The sequence below is a fragment of the Phacochoerus africanus genome, chromosome X (genome assembly GCF_016906955.1).
Source record: "Phacochoerus africanus isolate WHEZ1 chromosome X, ROS_Pafr_v1, whole genome shotgun sequence".
NCBI classification, from domain to species: Eukaryota; Metazoa; Chordata; class Mammalia; order Artiodactyla; family Suidae; genus Phacochoerus; species Phacochoerus africanus.
Genome location: NC_062560.1, coordinates 92603555 through 92617297, shown reverse-complemented (window position 1 = coordinate 92617297; position 13743 = coordinate 92603555). Strand labels below are relative to the sequence as shown.

General features: G+C 40.2%; 1 protein-coding gene across 1 annotated transcript in view; it reads right to left on the bottom strand.

Moving 5' to 3' along the window:
- Nucleotides 1-7412, bottom strand: part of VSIG1 (V-set and immunoglobulin domain containing 1) — a 32507-nt gene extending 25095 nt beyond the window's left edge. The window contains exon 1 of the mRNA XM_047764618.1: nt 7213-7412. Coding sequence (XP_047620574.1) covers nt 7213-7261 — 49 coding nt within the window. The 5' untranslated portion in view covers nt 7262-7412. The remainder of the gene's footprint in view (nt 1-7212) is intronic.
- Between the last annotated feature and the right edge of the window lie 6331 nt (nt 7413-13743).

The window sequence follows — 13743 nt, the reverse complement described above, 5'->3', positions numbered from 1 at the left end:
ATCTTTTACTTTAGCTATCTCTTTTTTAAATTTTTAATTTCTATTTTTGTTTTTTATTAATTTTTTTTTTTTTTGGCTTTTCAGGGCTATAACTGCAGCATATGGAGGTCCCCAGGCTAGGGGTCTAATCGGAGCTGTAGCTGCCTGCTTTCACCACAGCCACAGCCATTCGGGATCCGAGCCATGTCTGCGACCTACACCACAGCTCACGGCAATGCCAGATCCTGAACCCACTGAGTGAGGCCAGGAATTGAACCCGAAACCTCATGGTTCCTAGTTGGATTCATTTAAGCTGCACCACAACAGGAACTCCCCTCTTTTTCTAAATTTATGTTTTGCACACAGGTCTTGGCCTAATTTTGTGGGCTACATTTCTAATGCTGGTTTAATTTTCAGTCTTTACAGTATTGCTTTGGTCTTTTCAGTTATCTGGGGTCACCAGGGCTTTCTGCTCGTCCCTGATGCTGTTGCCTGAGTGGGTGGAAGTGTTTCCCCAGGTCAGGCTGCTGGGTGTCTCTCAGTGGGGGGTAGGTATGGCAGGACACGCTTACTGGAACCCTCAGCTGCCCTGGTGTCTTTGTGGGGAGGAGGAGAGTCTCAGACCCACAGAGATAAAGAGTCCTCTGGAGTCATGTATTTGCTGTGGCTTCATCCATCTTGTCTGGTCCACTGTCCCACCTCAGTATCGCTAAGTGAAAGTAGGGAGTTTCAGGCAGAGTGGGGAAGGAGATGGCTTCTTTTGTCTACTTTTGCCGGTGGGGCGCCTGATGATTTTCCTTTGCCAGTAGTGTGGAGCTCATCTGATGTCAGAGGGACTCCCATCTAATCCAGTCCGGGGGAAAAAAATGAGCCTCCCTGTCGCTAGGTTAGGATCAGGAAATGCCAGGACTGGGTCCCCTTCCTCCTTTGGGTGAAGAGACATAAGACGCCTTGCCTCTCTGTTGTTCCCAGAGTCCAAAGCCAGTCTGCTTTCTTCTTACTATCTTTCAGAATTCTCCCGTGGTTGTCTCTTGCATTATTTCTAGGGAGGGTTTATATCTGTGCTTAGGAGGGAGTAGCAAGGAAAGACATACCTATGCCATTCTGTCCAAACCAGAAATCTTCTTCTATATTTAAGATTGCTGAGTTCCCTAGTGGCCTAGTGGATAAGGATCTGGCGTTGTCACTGCCGTGGCACAGGATCAATCCCTGGCCTGGGAACTGCATGCCATGGGCACAGCCAAAGAGAGAGAGAGTGGAAAAAAAAGAATAAATGTTTTTAAAAAATAGATTTAAGTTGTAAAAGGGGCCTGAGACCACAATATGAGAATCACTGGCCTTACAAAAGGATGTGCTACTGGAGTTTCCATGGTGGCTTAGTGGAAACGAATCAGACTAGTATCCATGAGGATGCAGGTTCACTCCCTGGCCTCACTCAGTGGGTTAAGGATCCAGCGTTGCCGTGAGCTGTGGTGTAGGTCACAGACATGTGGCTGGTGTTGCTGTGGCTGTGGCATAGGCCGGCAGCTGTAGCTCCAATCTCTGATTTGACCCCTAGCCTGGGAACTTCCATATGCCGTGAGTGCAGCCCTAAAAAGACAAAAACAAAAACAAAAACAAAAACAAAAAGATGTGCTACCCATATGATCCGGAGGAACACCAAAGAGCCCCCTACCCAAAAATCCAGCCTACCACTATACTTGAAATCCTTAGTACTATGCAAGCATTCTCCCAAGGGATTTTACAGGGGATCATATTTTGGGTAATGCTATAGAAGTTTTGGCTCATCTGAATAATTGGTTATTATCCATTGCAAAGTTAGAGAGGATAGAAGCTCTCTAGATGGAGCATAACACTGTCAGACAGGCAATAGAAAAGGTCAAGTTTGCTAGATGATCTCCATGCTGCAGAGAGGCTAGAGCGAGAGCACTAGCTGCCTGCAGGGTTGGGGCAGGATGAGGATACAAAGATGGGAAAATCTGAGGAAATAGTACAGAAAGACAAATTCCTGATCCCCCTCCCAATTTTACATATTCAAAGATGACTTTATTCTTCTTAATGACAGTGGTCGGGCAAAAGGGACTTGACAAACATTTTGAAAATTTTAAAGAAAAGGCAAACCACTGTACTGATTACCCCCGGTTTCCTAGATTTAATAGCCATGTTCTCTGTCACAGCCAGGCCATCTGGTCCAGCTGCTTCTTTGCCAGAATTGGCTGTTTACATGGCAACCAATGTCTTGATGAATTGAGAGAAGTGTTGTAGGGTAAACACCAATGTGGCACCCTCTAAGTCCATGCAGGTTCAGCTTTCCCAATACTCTCCTCTCCATGCTTTCCTGGTTCCCACAATGCCTCCCCCCAAAACAAAACTGGCCTGCAGAAATCAGCTACTCTTTCCAATGGGAATTTCACGGCAGGAGGCTAAATGATGCTCTCCTGTCCTCAAGAGCCCATCTCATTTCTCCTGGAAATTAGCCATATCCCTCTCTGGCTATGCCAAATGAAGACTTCCAAATGTCTTTAAAGCATCCAAAATTAAAGGGACAGAATGCAGATTTGGGCTATTAAGTTCACATCATCTTTCCTCTAAAAACAGAGATTTTGAAGATACTATTTGGCCATCGTGGACAAAATGTCTTCTAGTTTGTGTCCCAATATCTATTATGGAATTGGCTAATGGTGGTAACTTACGATAGGTAAGGCCAAAAAAAACCCCAAAACAAACAAACAAAACCTTTAAAGGCTGCTCTCCACAAAAATGCCTGAAGGCAGAGTAAACACAATTTTTACACAAGGCAAGCAAGCCATGGAAGAAACCGTGATGCCTATCAACAAATATCTGTTGAACACCTATTTTGTGCCACTAACAGTGCTAACACTGGGGAAATAATGAACAAGACAGACGCAGTCTCTGCCTGCTATATCTACACAACAGGAAGCCATTTATAGCACAGACCTTAGTGGAGGCAAATAAAAATCAAGAATTTGGGAACTGGGAGTTCTGGTCATGGCTCAGCAGAAATGAATCTGACTAGCATCCATGAGGACACAGTTTTGATCCCTGGCCTCCCACGGTGGGTTAAGGATCTAGGGTTGCTGTGAGCTGTGGCGTGTATTTAAATATTTTCAACATAATTTAATAGAAGATATATAAATATGTAAATATTTTGAGATCTGTAAAAGCTCAACAATATCACCTTGGAATAAGGTTGGTTAAACTCTAAATCTACTGTGAGACAATATATTTTTAAGAATACTACACGATGTTCTGTAAATAGGTAACAGTTGTCAAGGCAATATCTCCAGACCATTTTATTGCCCTGTTGCCCAATATCCACCACAATATCAATCCTTAAGTTCTGAAGAAAAGACAGTTTTCAGAAATTGCCCATCTCTAATCTCTAGTGACAATACACTTCAGAGATAAGAGTTATATATTTCCAGTTGAACTTCTTTAAAATGTCACATTATTCAATTAGTGCACATTTCTTAAACCTCTGGGATTATCCTCTAGCCTAGCCCTGTCCAATAGGACTTTCTGTGATTATAGAAATATTTTATCTCTGTGCTATCCAACTCAGTAGCCATTACCCACATGTACTATGGAGCACCTGAAATGTGGCTAGTGCTACGGAAGAGCTGAATTTCTAATCTATTTAATTTAAATTAATTTATATTTAAATAGCCACACAGGGATTGCGAATAGTGCAAATTTAATTTTAAACTGCATGTGAGTCTGTGTGTGTCAGGGAAAAAAAAATATTCTGTTCCTTTGGATCCATTTAGTCTAAATTGAGAGATTATATTTAAAAATTGAGAAAGTCAGGAAAAAACCTCTACCTTAACAAGACTATGAATAAACAGCAAAATAAAGATTAGTATTTGATTTAAATAAAATTGCAATTTCACTCACTGACCTGGTTGAATTTAAAAACACACACACACACACACACGTGGTTGAAATACATGTGACTGCTTTTTAAAATCAGTGCATATTATTAAAGGAAAATAATCCCAAGGTGTATACACTTGGGTTAATAAACACTCTAAAAAGATTTTAAATGTCTCATGTTCTGGTAATGATTGTTCACTCATCTATTTAATGCTTACAATGCGGCAGGCACTTTGCTTATGGAGGGATTATTATTCTCCTAATATAGCAAATGGCCGTATTTAACCTCATACATTTGAGGTGAGTTAATTTCCAGCAACTTCATGTATAATTGCTTCATTTTTGAGTTAGGTAATAATATAACTAAATGATCACTAACTTTATGGATTTGACTGTAAAACCAAAGTTCAGATATAATATATTACTGCATTAAAATGCATAGCACGTACCTCCAGAAAATGGAAACAACATTAACATATTTTTCCAACAGGTGACTAATATATAACAAGTATCTAAAATGATGTGCTTGAACTTTTTTTGCAGAAGACAATTTTGATTAAAATTATTTTCCTGAAATGGAATTTAACCTGACTTCCTAAGAAGTCATCAGAAAGGTTCTTCTTATTACAATAAAATTAATCTTGCTTAGTTGTACAAAAATTTCTTTTTAAATATGCATGTGAAAATCATTTCTAAATGTTTTGGGTTTGAGAAGGTAATTCACTCTTTTATTTTTCTACCTTTACTGAGATATAATGACATATATAACATTGTGTAAGTTTAAGCTATACAAAGTGTTGATCTGACACACATACATATATTACAAAACATTGCCACCATAGTGTTTAACTAACACTTCCATCACATCACATAATTACCATGTCTTTTTTTGTGGTGACAACATTTAAGATCCACTCTCTTAACAACTTTCAAGTATATAACAGAGTATTGTTAACTACAGTCACCAAGCTCAACATTAGAGCTTTAGATCTGCAGAACTTCTTCATCTTCTGATTGGAAGTTTATACCCTTGGACCAATATCTTCCCATTTCCCCCACACCACCCCTGGTAACCACCACTGTACTCCCTGTTTCTATGAATTCAGCTTTTTTTTTTTTTTTTAAGATTCCACATCTGAGTGAGATCACACAGTGTTTGTCTTTCTCTGACATATTTCACTTAGCTTAATACACTTAAGGTCCATCCATGTCACAAAAGACAGAATTTTGGAAGGTAATTAATTCTTTCAATAAACATTTCCTAAGTGCCGACTATGTGCCTAACACCATGCTTGACACCAAAAACGTGATATTCTTCCTGACCGGGAAACAAGTTCAGGTAGCACATCAAACTATACACTGATGGAAACTTTACCAGTTGCTTCACACTACTAATGCCAGACATAGATTACTGAAATCTTTCTCTGATTTCCATATGTATATAAGCACAGCAAAAAAAAAACAATGTATTATACCATACTTCCATTCCATCTCCTAGACTGAAACTACCATATTTTGCTTTGGGCCAACTAGTCTGTATACATGTAGATACACTATACACCACTAAGACCAGTTATACAGTAACTTAAAAGCAAAGGCTCTAAGGTATTTATTAGTCAATAAGATTGGGCTTTGTTATAAAAGTCACAATCAAGTAAGATCCTGACATCATCTAAGTAAGTTTTGAACAATAAAAAATTGTATACAAGGTATAAGCCCAAATTTGTAATACAATATACACATATAAAGAGGAAAAAAAGAGAAATTCACTCAAATCTCTAGTAAGATTGCTGGTGATTTTTATTTTATTTATAGGTTTTATTTCCAACCTCTCTGCAAAGACCACATTTTAATTTACATTTGTAATCAGTAAAAATTACATATATGTTAGTTATAGTAAAAACCACTCTTGCGACTGTTCCAAAACTGGAATCTAGTATAGGCCAGAGTAAGGCCTCAAATAGGGAAGTAGACGCTGACTTCAGGTGTGATTTTACAGGGCTGGGGCAAAAGGCCCAGGGGCAACCCAATTAGCTAATGACTGGAAGCTCTTTAAAATGGACAAAGACTTTCACTGTCTAAAGTTAAGGTGTAAAATTAATATTCCTGGAGGAAAGAGGAAAATAGTAACATATGTTTCCACCAGGATGGAAATTGAGAAAAGTGGCTTTTTCCAGTTCTAAGTCCTGGTTAGTTCACTGAGTAAATGCAGCATTGCCTCCTGGTGACTCCATAGAACATGTTTGTTTAAACATTTAGTAAGGAATATTTGGAGAACTATTATTAAATGCCATATAGTTTTGAAAAGTAACACTTTTATCTGATTATCAAAATAGTGTAATATTCTTTGTAGAAACCCTGGAAAATAGGAAAAAGCCAGGGAATAAGATAAAAAATCGTCGATAATCCCATCACCCGGAAGTAATCACCATGAACAGTTTGGTATACAACTTTCTAGTAATTTACTATAAGCATGTGGGTATATCCTGCTTTTTAACTTAATGTGTTAGCTTTAGCATTTTCTTATATCATTAAATATGCTTTTTTCCCTTGCAGAGCAAATGTTGTATTTAATAAGTTTTAAGATACAATTTACAGTCGACATGAAGCTTAGTTAAATCTCATTCTAATTGGCTGATATTACCGATGGCTGAAAAATATCATTTCTTGGATAAACAATCTTATTGTATTTACCATGGATCTGGTATTTGCAAAAACTAGCCAAGGGAACTTTCTGAATTAGTGATCTCTCCTAGGTCTACCAGCATTAGGATTTTGACTTTAAAAATGATTTTGGTCTGCTCAAACTCCTAAAAACATCCATACTGTACACAATGATAAATCACTCACATATTTTCCTAAATATAAGCTTGGAAAGTACAACGCCTTAAGAAATGTTAGAGAGTAAAGCATGGCAGGCATTCACAGCCAGGCTCTGCCTGCTGTAGTAAAGCAAATTGATCACAATGAATTTGAAGGAAACGCTTAAGTAAAACACTGAAAAAAGAATCCTTGGCACAAATTTCAGTTTCTGAGTAAATTCATCTGTTCAACTTCCAAACTAAAAAAAGAAAGATACTGTGATTTTTCAGGAAAAAAATTCTAATTCAGAAGCTACAGAAAACAATTCTATGTACAGGCTGAGCCCCCCCCCCCCCAATATTGGCGTAGCACAATCTAAGCAAGATTTCTGAAAATTATTTTACTCAGCATATTAATCATAGTTCCTTTTAAGCACAGGAGAGGAATATTCTATGTCTATGTAAAAATTTGCGATTTCAATTTAAAAGGAAACTCCATTCCCAATGATCTTTGGAGGACTGGGGACCTTTTCCTTACCTGCAAGGCAGTGTAGGATCAGAAATACTTTCCAAAATGTGAACACCATTGTGTCGAGGTTTGCTGAGCAGAGCCCGGGTCCAGTAGCTTGCCTGGGCTAGGCTGAGTCTCAGACTGGCTTCTTCAATCACACCGAGCTTTGCCAGGCTTATCTGCCGGCATCACCAAGCAAACAAGTCTCTTCGGGCTTACTTATTGGGTACAGACCTTTCTCAGAGCAGATGTGTGTTTCTTTGAAACACTTTTCATGGGGCGTGTTTCCTTGATATATTTGCTACTGTGTTAATAATAAACCCATGTATTTAAATTCTTCAAGTTCTTTGTACACAGATTCTCTAAGTTTTATTGTTTATAAGCAATCTTATTAAAAAGTCATACCTGGGGGGAAGATATAATTGTTAAAGAATTTATATAATTAAAATCTGACAAGGCTAATTAATTTCAAATATTTCCATAAAAGTCTCACAGCACTGATTCACTAACTTTTTACAAATTAAGTTAATATATTGGATCTCTAAGATTTTCTCAGGAGACAGGGTTCACAGGAAGGGCACAGAGGATATGAAGCAAAAAAGCATTCATTTCTATGTGAACAAACTTTGGATGTGTCACACTTTTTTGAAGCCCTAGCAGTAGAATGAATTGCAGGCTTATGTCTTCCAAGTTAGAAATCCCTTAGCATGTATTCATTCACCTAATTTTGCAAAATCAGGTGAGTGAATAAATGCTTTAAGACTTCCATTGGATGAGTCTGAATATTTGCAGAATTAGGTTACTGAAAAGCGCTATAGGGTTAACTTGGAAAGGGGGTTCACTAGAAGGGAATGGCAGGCTGCACAGGTGAGAAGCCTTCACGCGAACATGAACTTCTAACAAAGTTGTTCTCATGCTTAAGTTACCCTGAGATACACAAGGGCCTTCCTTCTCTGGTCCCTCCCCTGCAATCTCCCCAGTTCCCCCGTCTCTACAGTGACTCTCAGGTCTGTCCCTTCTCCAATCTGCTGCTTCCATCCTGGTCCAGGTACTCAGCTCCTCACCCCTGGCCTACTGTGGCAGCTTCCTAAATGGTCTCCTGCCTTCTTCCCCCTTCAACTCTGTGTACCGGCCACACACTAACTTTCCAACCCTGATCAAGCATCTTCAATGACACCACTGTGGACTCCTTCATCAAGTCCAGTCCTTAACCTGAATTACCAGCCTTCCAAGACCTGGCTTCACCTAATCCGAACTTCAGTCACGTTAAATCGTCCACCTGAAAAATGCTCTCAAAAGTTATTGCCTCAAAGTGTTCAGTCACATGAAATATGTACAAATTGCAATGATATGTTTTATGAAATGTACAGGAAATGTTTGACACTGTTTCACCTCAGCCAAGCCAATTTCTTACTGCTCCTCAGAAAGCCCTTCTGCTCTCATCAGGTGTGATTCCTTCTTGAAGCCTTCCCTGTTCATGCTCGTGTTTGATGCCAAACCTTGGCTTCGGGTAAATTCCATTGCTACATAGAATTTCCTCCTCCCTTATCTTGCTATCTAAGCATATTCTTAGTGCAGATAAACCGTGCTGTCCTATGTGAAAATTTTGAAGAACCCACATACCATCCTTCTCTGGGATCCCTCTTGGATAAATCTGTATTGTACTTAGAACCAATACCCTACAGTTGACACCTGATTATTCTTCAGTCATCCTACTTATTAACAGAGTCCCCCCTAAATCCACTGGCTGTGAGTCCCTCCAGGGAAGAAGCCAGGTCCTATACAGGCAGTTCCCAACCTAAGAAACGGTGTGCCCCAAAATGTATTGGTAAGCCTACTGCTTGGACCCAAGAGTACACATTCCTGCCAAAGCAATGCCATAAACAAAGTCTCATTCCCAGACCTATGCAGCCCACGGTCTAGCACTGGCTTGAATTCTGGGTGCTGGGCAAAAATAGAGCAGAGAAGGAGAAGAAGGAGAAGCAGGTAGCACAGAAAGAACATTCCTTTTCTGGAGTTCCCATTTTGGCTCAGCAGTAACGAAACACGAGGACGCAGATTCGATCCCTGGACTCGCTCAGTGGGTTAAGGATCCGGCGTTGCCGTGAGCTGTGGTGTAGACCAGCAGCTGCAGCTCAGATTCATCTCCTAGCCAGGGAACCTCCATATGCCACAGGTGTGGCCCTAAAAAGCAAAAAGAAAAAAAAAGCTTTCTTGAAGTTCCTGCTGTGGCACAGTGGGTTAATGATCCGGTGTTGCCACAACTGTGGCATAGGTCGCAGATGTGGCTTGGATCCGATCTCTGGCCTGAGAACTTGCATGTGCCATGGGTGCAGCCAAAAAAAGGGAAGAAAAAAAGCTTTCTGGGGTGGGGGAGGAAAGCAACTCCTAGAACAATTTGTATATTATGATTACCTTTACATTAAAAAAAAACCTACCTCGCATGCATGTGTGTAAATTCGTAGAAAAGAGGAAAATGTGAAACTCCTATTGCTTGTGAACATGGCACACAACTACACACGTGGGTGAGAGAATAGAGACTTTCTTTTTATCCTCTGTATGCTTCTTTGTTCTTTGAAATCCCTTTACAATCAAAATGTATTACTTTTGTAATTTTTAAATTTAAAAAATGAGGGATCTGCAGATTTCTGAACATTCCCAAAGAAAAACCCTGAAGGCAGTAGAATGTTTGTTACAATATACTCACACTGTGCCACTGTGCAGTGTGATGGGAGCAACAGCATCTAATGCGTACTATGTGGCCTTGGGAAAGACACAACGTTTCTGGGACTGTTTTCTTACATAAAGAACACAGATAATACCTGCCCCTATCTATTTTATTGTCTCTTGTGAAGATAAAATGGAAAAGCAGTTTAAAATTGTAAGGCTCTGTAAAAATGTGAAAAATAATTAATGATATTTAATGAGCCATTTAGTGACTCACTGCTTCTAAGCAATAGTCAATGACCTCAAAATTCAGTGCAAATTAGAGAATTTAAATTACCTCTTAGAGTTTATTTTTATAGAACTCTACCTGTCCAAGTTAGGACTCACATAGCAGAAGTGTAGGCATTTTATTTAAATCCTCTAGAGTGTTTTGTGTTTGCATGAGATTCTACTGCAGATGGGTTTTGGCCATGGCCTTAAACCATACCCTCCACTCTCCATCTCAGGGCCAAGCACCTTGGACATAGTGAATTAATTAGGAGCCTCCACGTTGGAACCTTCTTTGTGCTTGGCAGTCTGCTGTGGGTGATTCACACTATCTGTCCCATGTAATTGTTAATAGCACCCCTTTCACTCTCAAAACTGCCTTTTTTTTTTTTCTTTTAGATGGTTCTGACCACCTCCACCCCTCCCCAAGTTCTCACCACCTGGAAGAAATGTTCTTCCAGTTACTTTATTTATTTATTTATTTATTGCTATTTTAGGGCTGCGCCCGTGGCACATGGAGATTCCCAGGCTAGGGGTCGAATTAGAGCCGTAGCCACCGGCCTACGCCAGAGCCACAGCAACTCGAGATCCGAGCTGTGTCTGTGACCTACACCACAGCTCACGGCAACGCCGGATCCTTAACCCATTGAGCAAGGCCAGGGATCGAACCTGCATCCTCATGGATCCTAGTCAGGCTCATTAACCACTGAGCCATGAAGGGAACTCAAAACTGTCCTAGTTTTCATGATTAATTATGTCTTCACCCTACCATAGTCATCCATGGGTATGGAAGGAAACACAGGAAGCCCTTGGCCGGCAGACTCCAGGCTTAGAAATTTCATTTCTCACCCCAGTTCCCCACCACTGGAAAAGTCAATATTACTTCTGGAAGAACCTGTAAGAAAACCATGAGTCTTTTGGAGGCTTGGTGGTGGACTCAGAGGTAAAGGCAGAACCAGGGCTGAGAAGAGCTGGTGCAGATTTCCAGAAGGCTGCCCTACAAATTGTCCTCCTCTGCACAATCTCCTCTCTCAGACCATTCATTGCCTGATACTTCTGATCAAAGGTATATCTGAGGGAAAACAAGCATTCTATTTTCAATAGTGTAAACAGTTGGGGAATGTTCATGGCAACTGATTTTCTTCCCTCCTCACACAGGGCTGATATCTGCTTATGCAAGGGAGGGAGTGTGCTTCTGGGAGGAATAAGATTGGAAAGAAAAAAAAATTGGGATTTTAGGGAAGCCTTAGGTATACAAGGGACCAGTGGACCATGAGGGTTGGGGGGAGCAGAAGGGAAGGTGGGTGACAAAGACATGTAATAGTTATTTGGAAAAAAATGTTGCCTTGGGCTCAGTCTGTGTCCTTGGAAAGGAAAAGGATTTTTTTTGTTGTTGCTGTTGTCGTAGGGCTGCACTGGTGGCATATGGAGGTTCCCAGGCTAGGGGTTGAATCAGAGCTGTAGCTGAGGGCCTACACCAGAGGCACAGCAACGCCGGATCCGAGCCTTGTCGGTGACCTATACCACAGCTCACAGCAACGCTGGATCCTTAACCCACTGAGCAGGGCCAGGGATGGAACCTGCATCCTCATGGTTACTATTCGGGTTGCTTACCACTGAGCCACAACGGGAACTCCCAAGAAAGCATTTCTGTACCACTACATCTATAGATCTACCTTATCTGTTTTAAATCTGCATGGTATTTCATGGTATGAATGTACCACAACTTATTTTACCATTCTATTTGTGAATTCTTAGGTCATTTCCAGTTTTTAACTATTATAAATAATGGCGAGATGAACATCTTTGCTTATATCTCTGCCCACTCATGTGATTATTTCTGTATATTAGGTGCATAGAAATAGAACTGCTGGGTGATCAAAGGGTATGAACATTTTAATTTTTGGCAGATTACAAAAAAATTGTTCACCAGAAATTGTTTACAAATCTACACTTCCATTAGGAATGTCAGTCTTTTAATTTTATTAATATTATGGGTGAAAACTGGTATTGCATTATTGTTTTAATTTGTATTTATCTAATGAGGGCGGAATCCTCTGATGGCCCCAAGGTTAAGGATTCAGCTTTGTCACTGCTGTGGCTCAGGTTTAATCCCTGGCCCAGGAACTTCCACATGCTGCGACTGCAGAAAAAAAAAAAAAATCCCTCTTATCTAATGAGGGTAAGCCTCTTTTCACAGTTCTACTGGCCTAACTGGTGTTTGTTTTCCTGTAAATTGCCTGCTTTATGGCCTTATACCATCTTCTCACTAAGTTATCTTTCCATTATTGTAGAAGTATTCTTTACATTATGAATCTTATTCTGAGTTTGGTATATACATTATACTTATTTTCTTCCAGTCCATCACTTCTTTTAAAATTTTGTCTTTTTCTATAAAGAAGTTTGCTTTTTTGGAGTTCCCCTTGTGGCTCAGTGGAAACGAATCCAACTAATATCTTTGAGGAGACAGGTTTGATCCCTTGTTCAGTGGGTTAAGGATATTGTGTTGCTGTGAGCTGTGGTGTAGGCAGAAGACGCGGCTCAGATCTGGTGTTGCTGTGACTATGGGGTAGGCTGGCAGCTGTAGCCCCGATTCGACCCCTAGCCTGGGAACTTACATATGCCACAGGTGCAGCTCTAAAAAACAAAAACCAAACAAAACAAAAAAGCAAAAAAAAAAAAAGAAGTTTGCTTTTTTGTTGTATTTAAATCTAGCAATTTTCTCTTTGCAGCTTCTGAGTTTCATGACTTCTTTAAGAAATCCTTCTCCAATCCAAGACTACATTAGTATCATTAGACACTATATGAGGTTAATATTAATATATAATATTACATTTTCTTCTAATGCTTCTATACTTTTGTCCCGCCTTTCAGTTATGGCAATTGTCTACTTCCAATGGCTCAGGCCAAAAGCCTTTGTGTCGTCCTTGACCCTTCTCCTTCCCTCATGTTACCATATCTAATTCATCAGCAAATTCTTTTCGGTCCATGTTCAAAACAGACCCAGGCTTTGAGCACTTCCCATCTTTATTGTTACCATCCTTGTCTGAGCCAGCAGCATCAATTTCCTGGCTCACTGCAACAGCCTCCTAACTGGTCTCCCTGCTTTCCCCTTGTCCACTTATAGTCTATTCTAACAGCAAGTGGAGTGATCCTTTTATGTGTAAGTCAGATCATACCTCACTTTTGCTCAAGATCCTCCAATAGTTCCTAATTTCCCTCAGAGTAAAAGCCTGAGTCGTTTTTTTTTTTTTTTTTTGGCTGTACCCACAGCATATGGAAGTTCCCAGGTCAGGGATCAAACCCACACCACAGCAGTGCCAACTCCAGATCCTTAACCCCAAAGCCTGAGTCTTTATAAGTAACTTAGAGGACCCTAAAGTGATCTGTAGGCCCCATTCCACCACCTTATCTCCTACCATTCTTCCCTCTCTCACTCTGCTCCAGTCACCTGCTCTTCTTGTTGACCCTCCAAACCAGCCAGGCATGCTCTCACTTCTAGGGTATTTACACTAGCAGTTGCCTGTCTGTGACACTCTAAGCCCAAATATCAATAGTACCAACTCCCTCATTAAGTTTTTGCTCAAAAGTCAGTTCTGAACACTTCCCATGTTCACATGATTT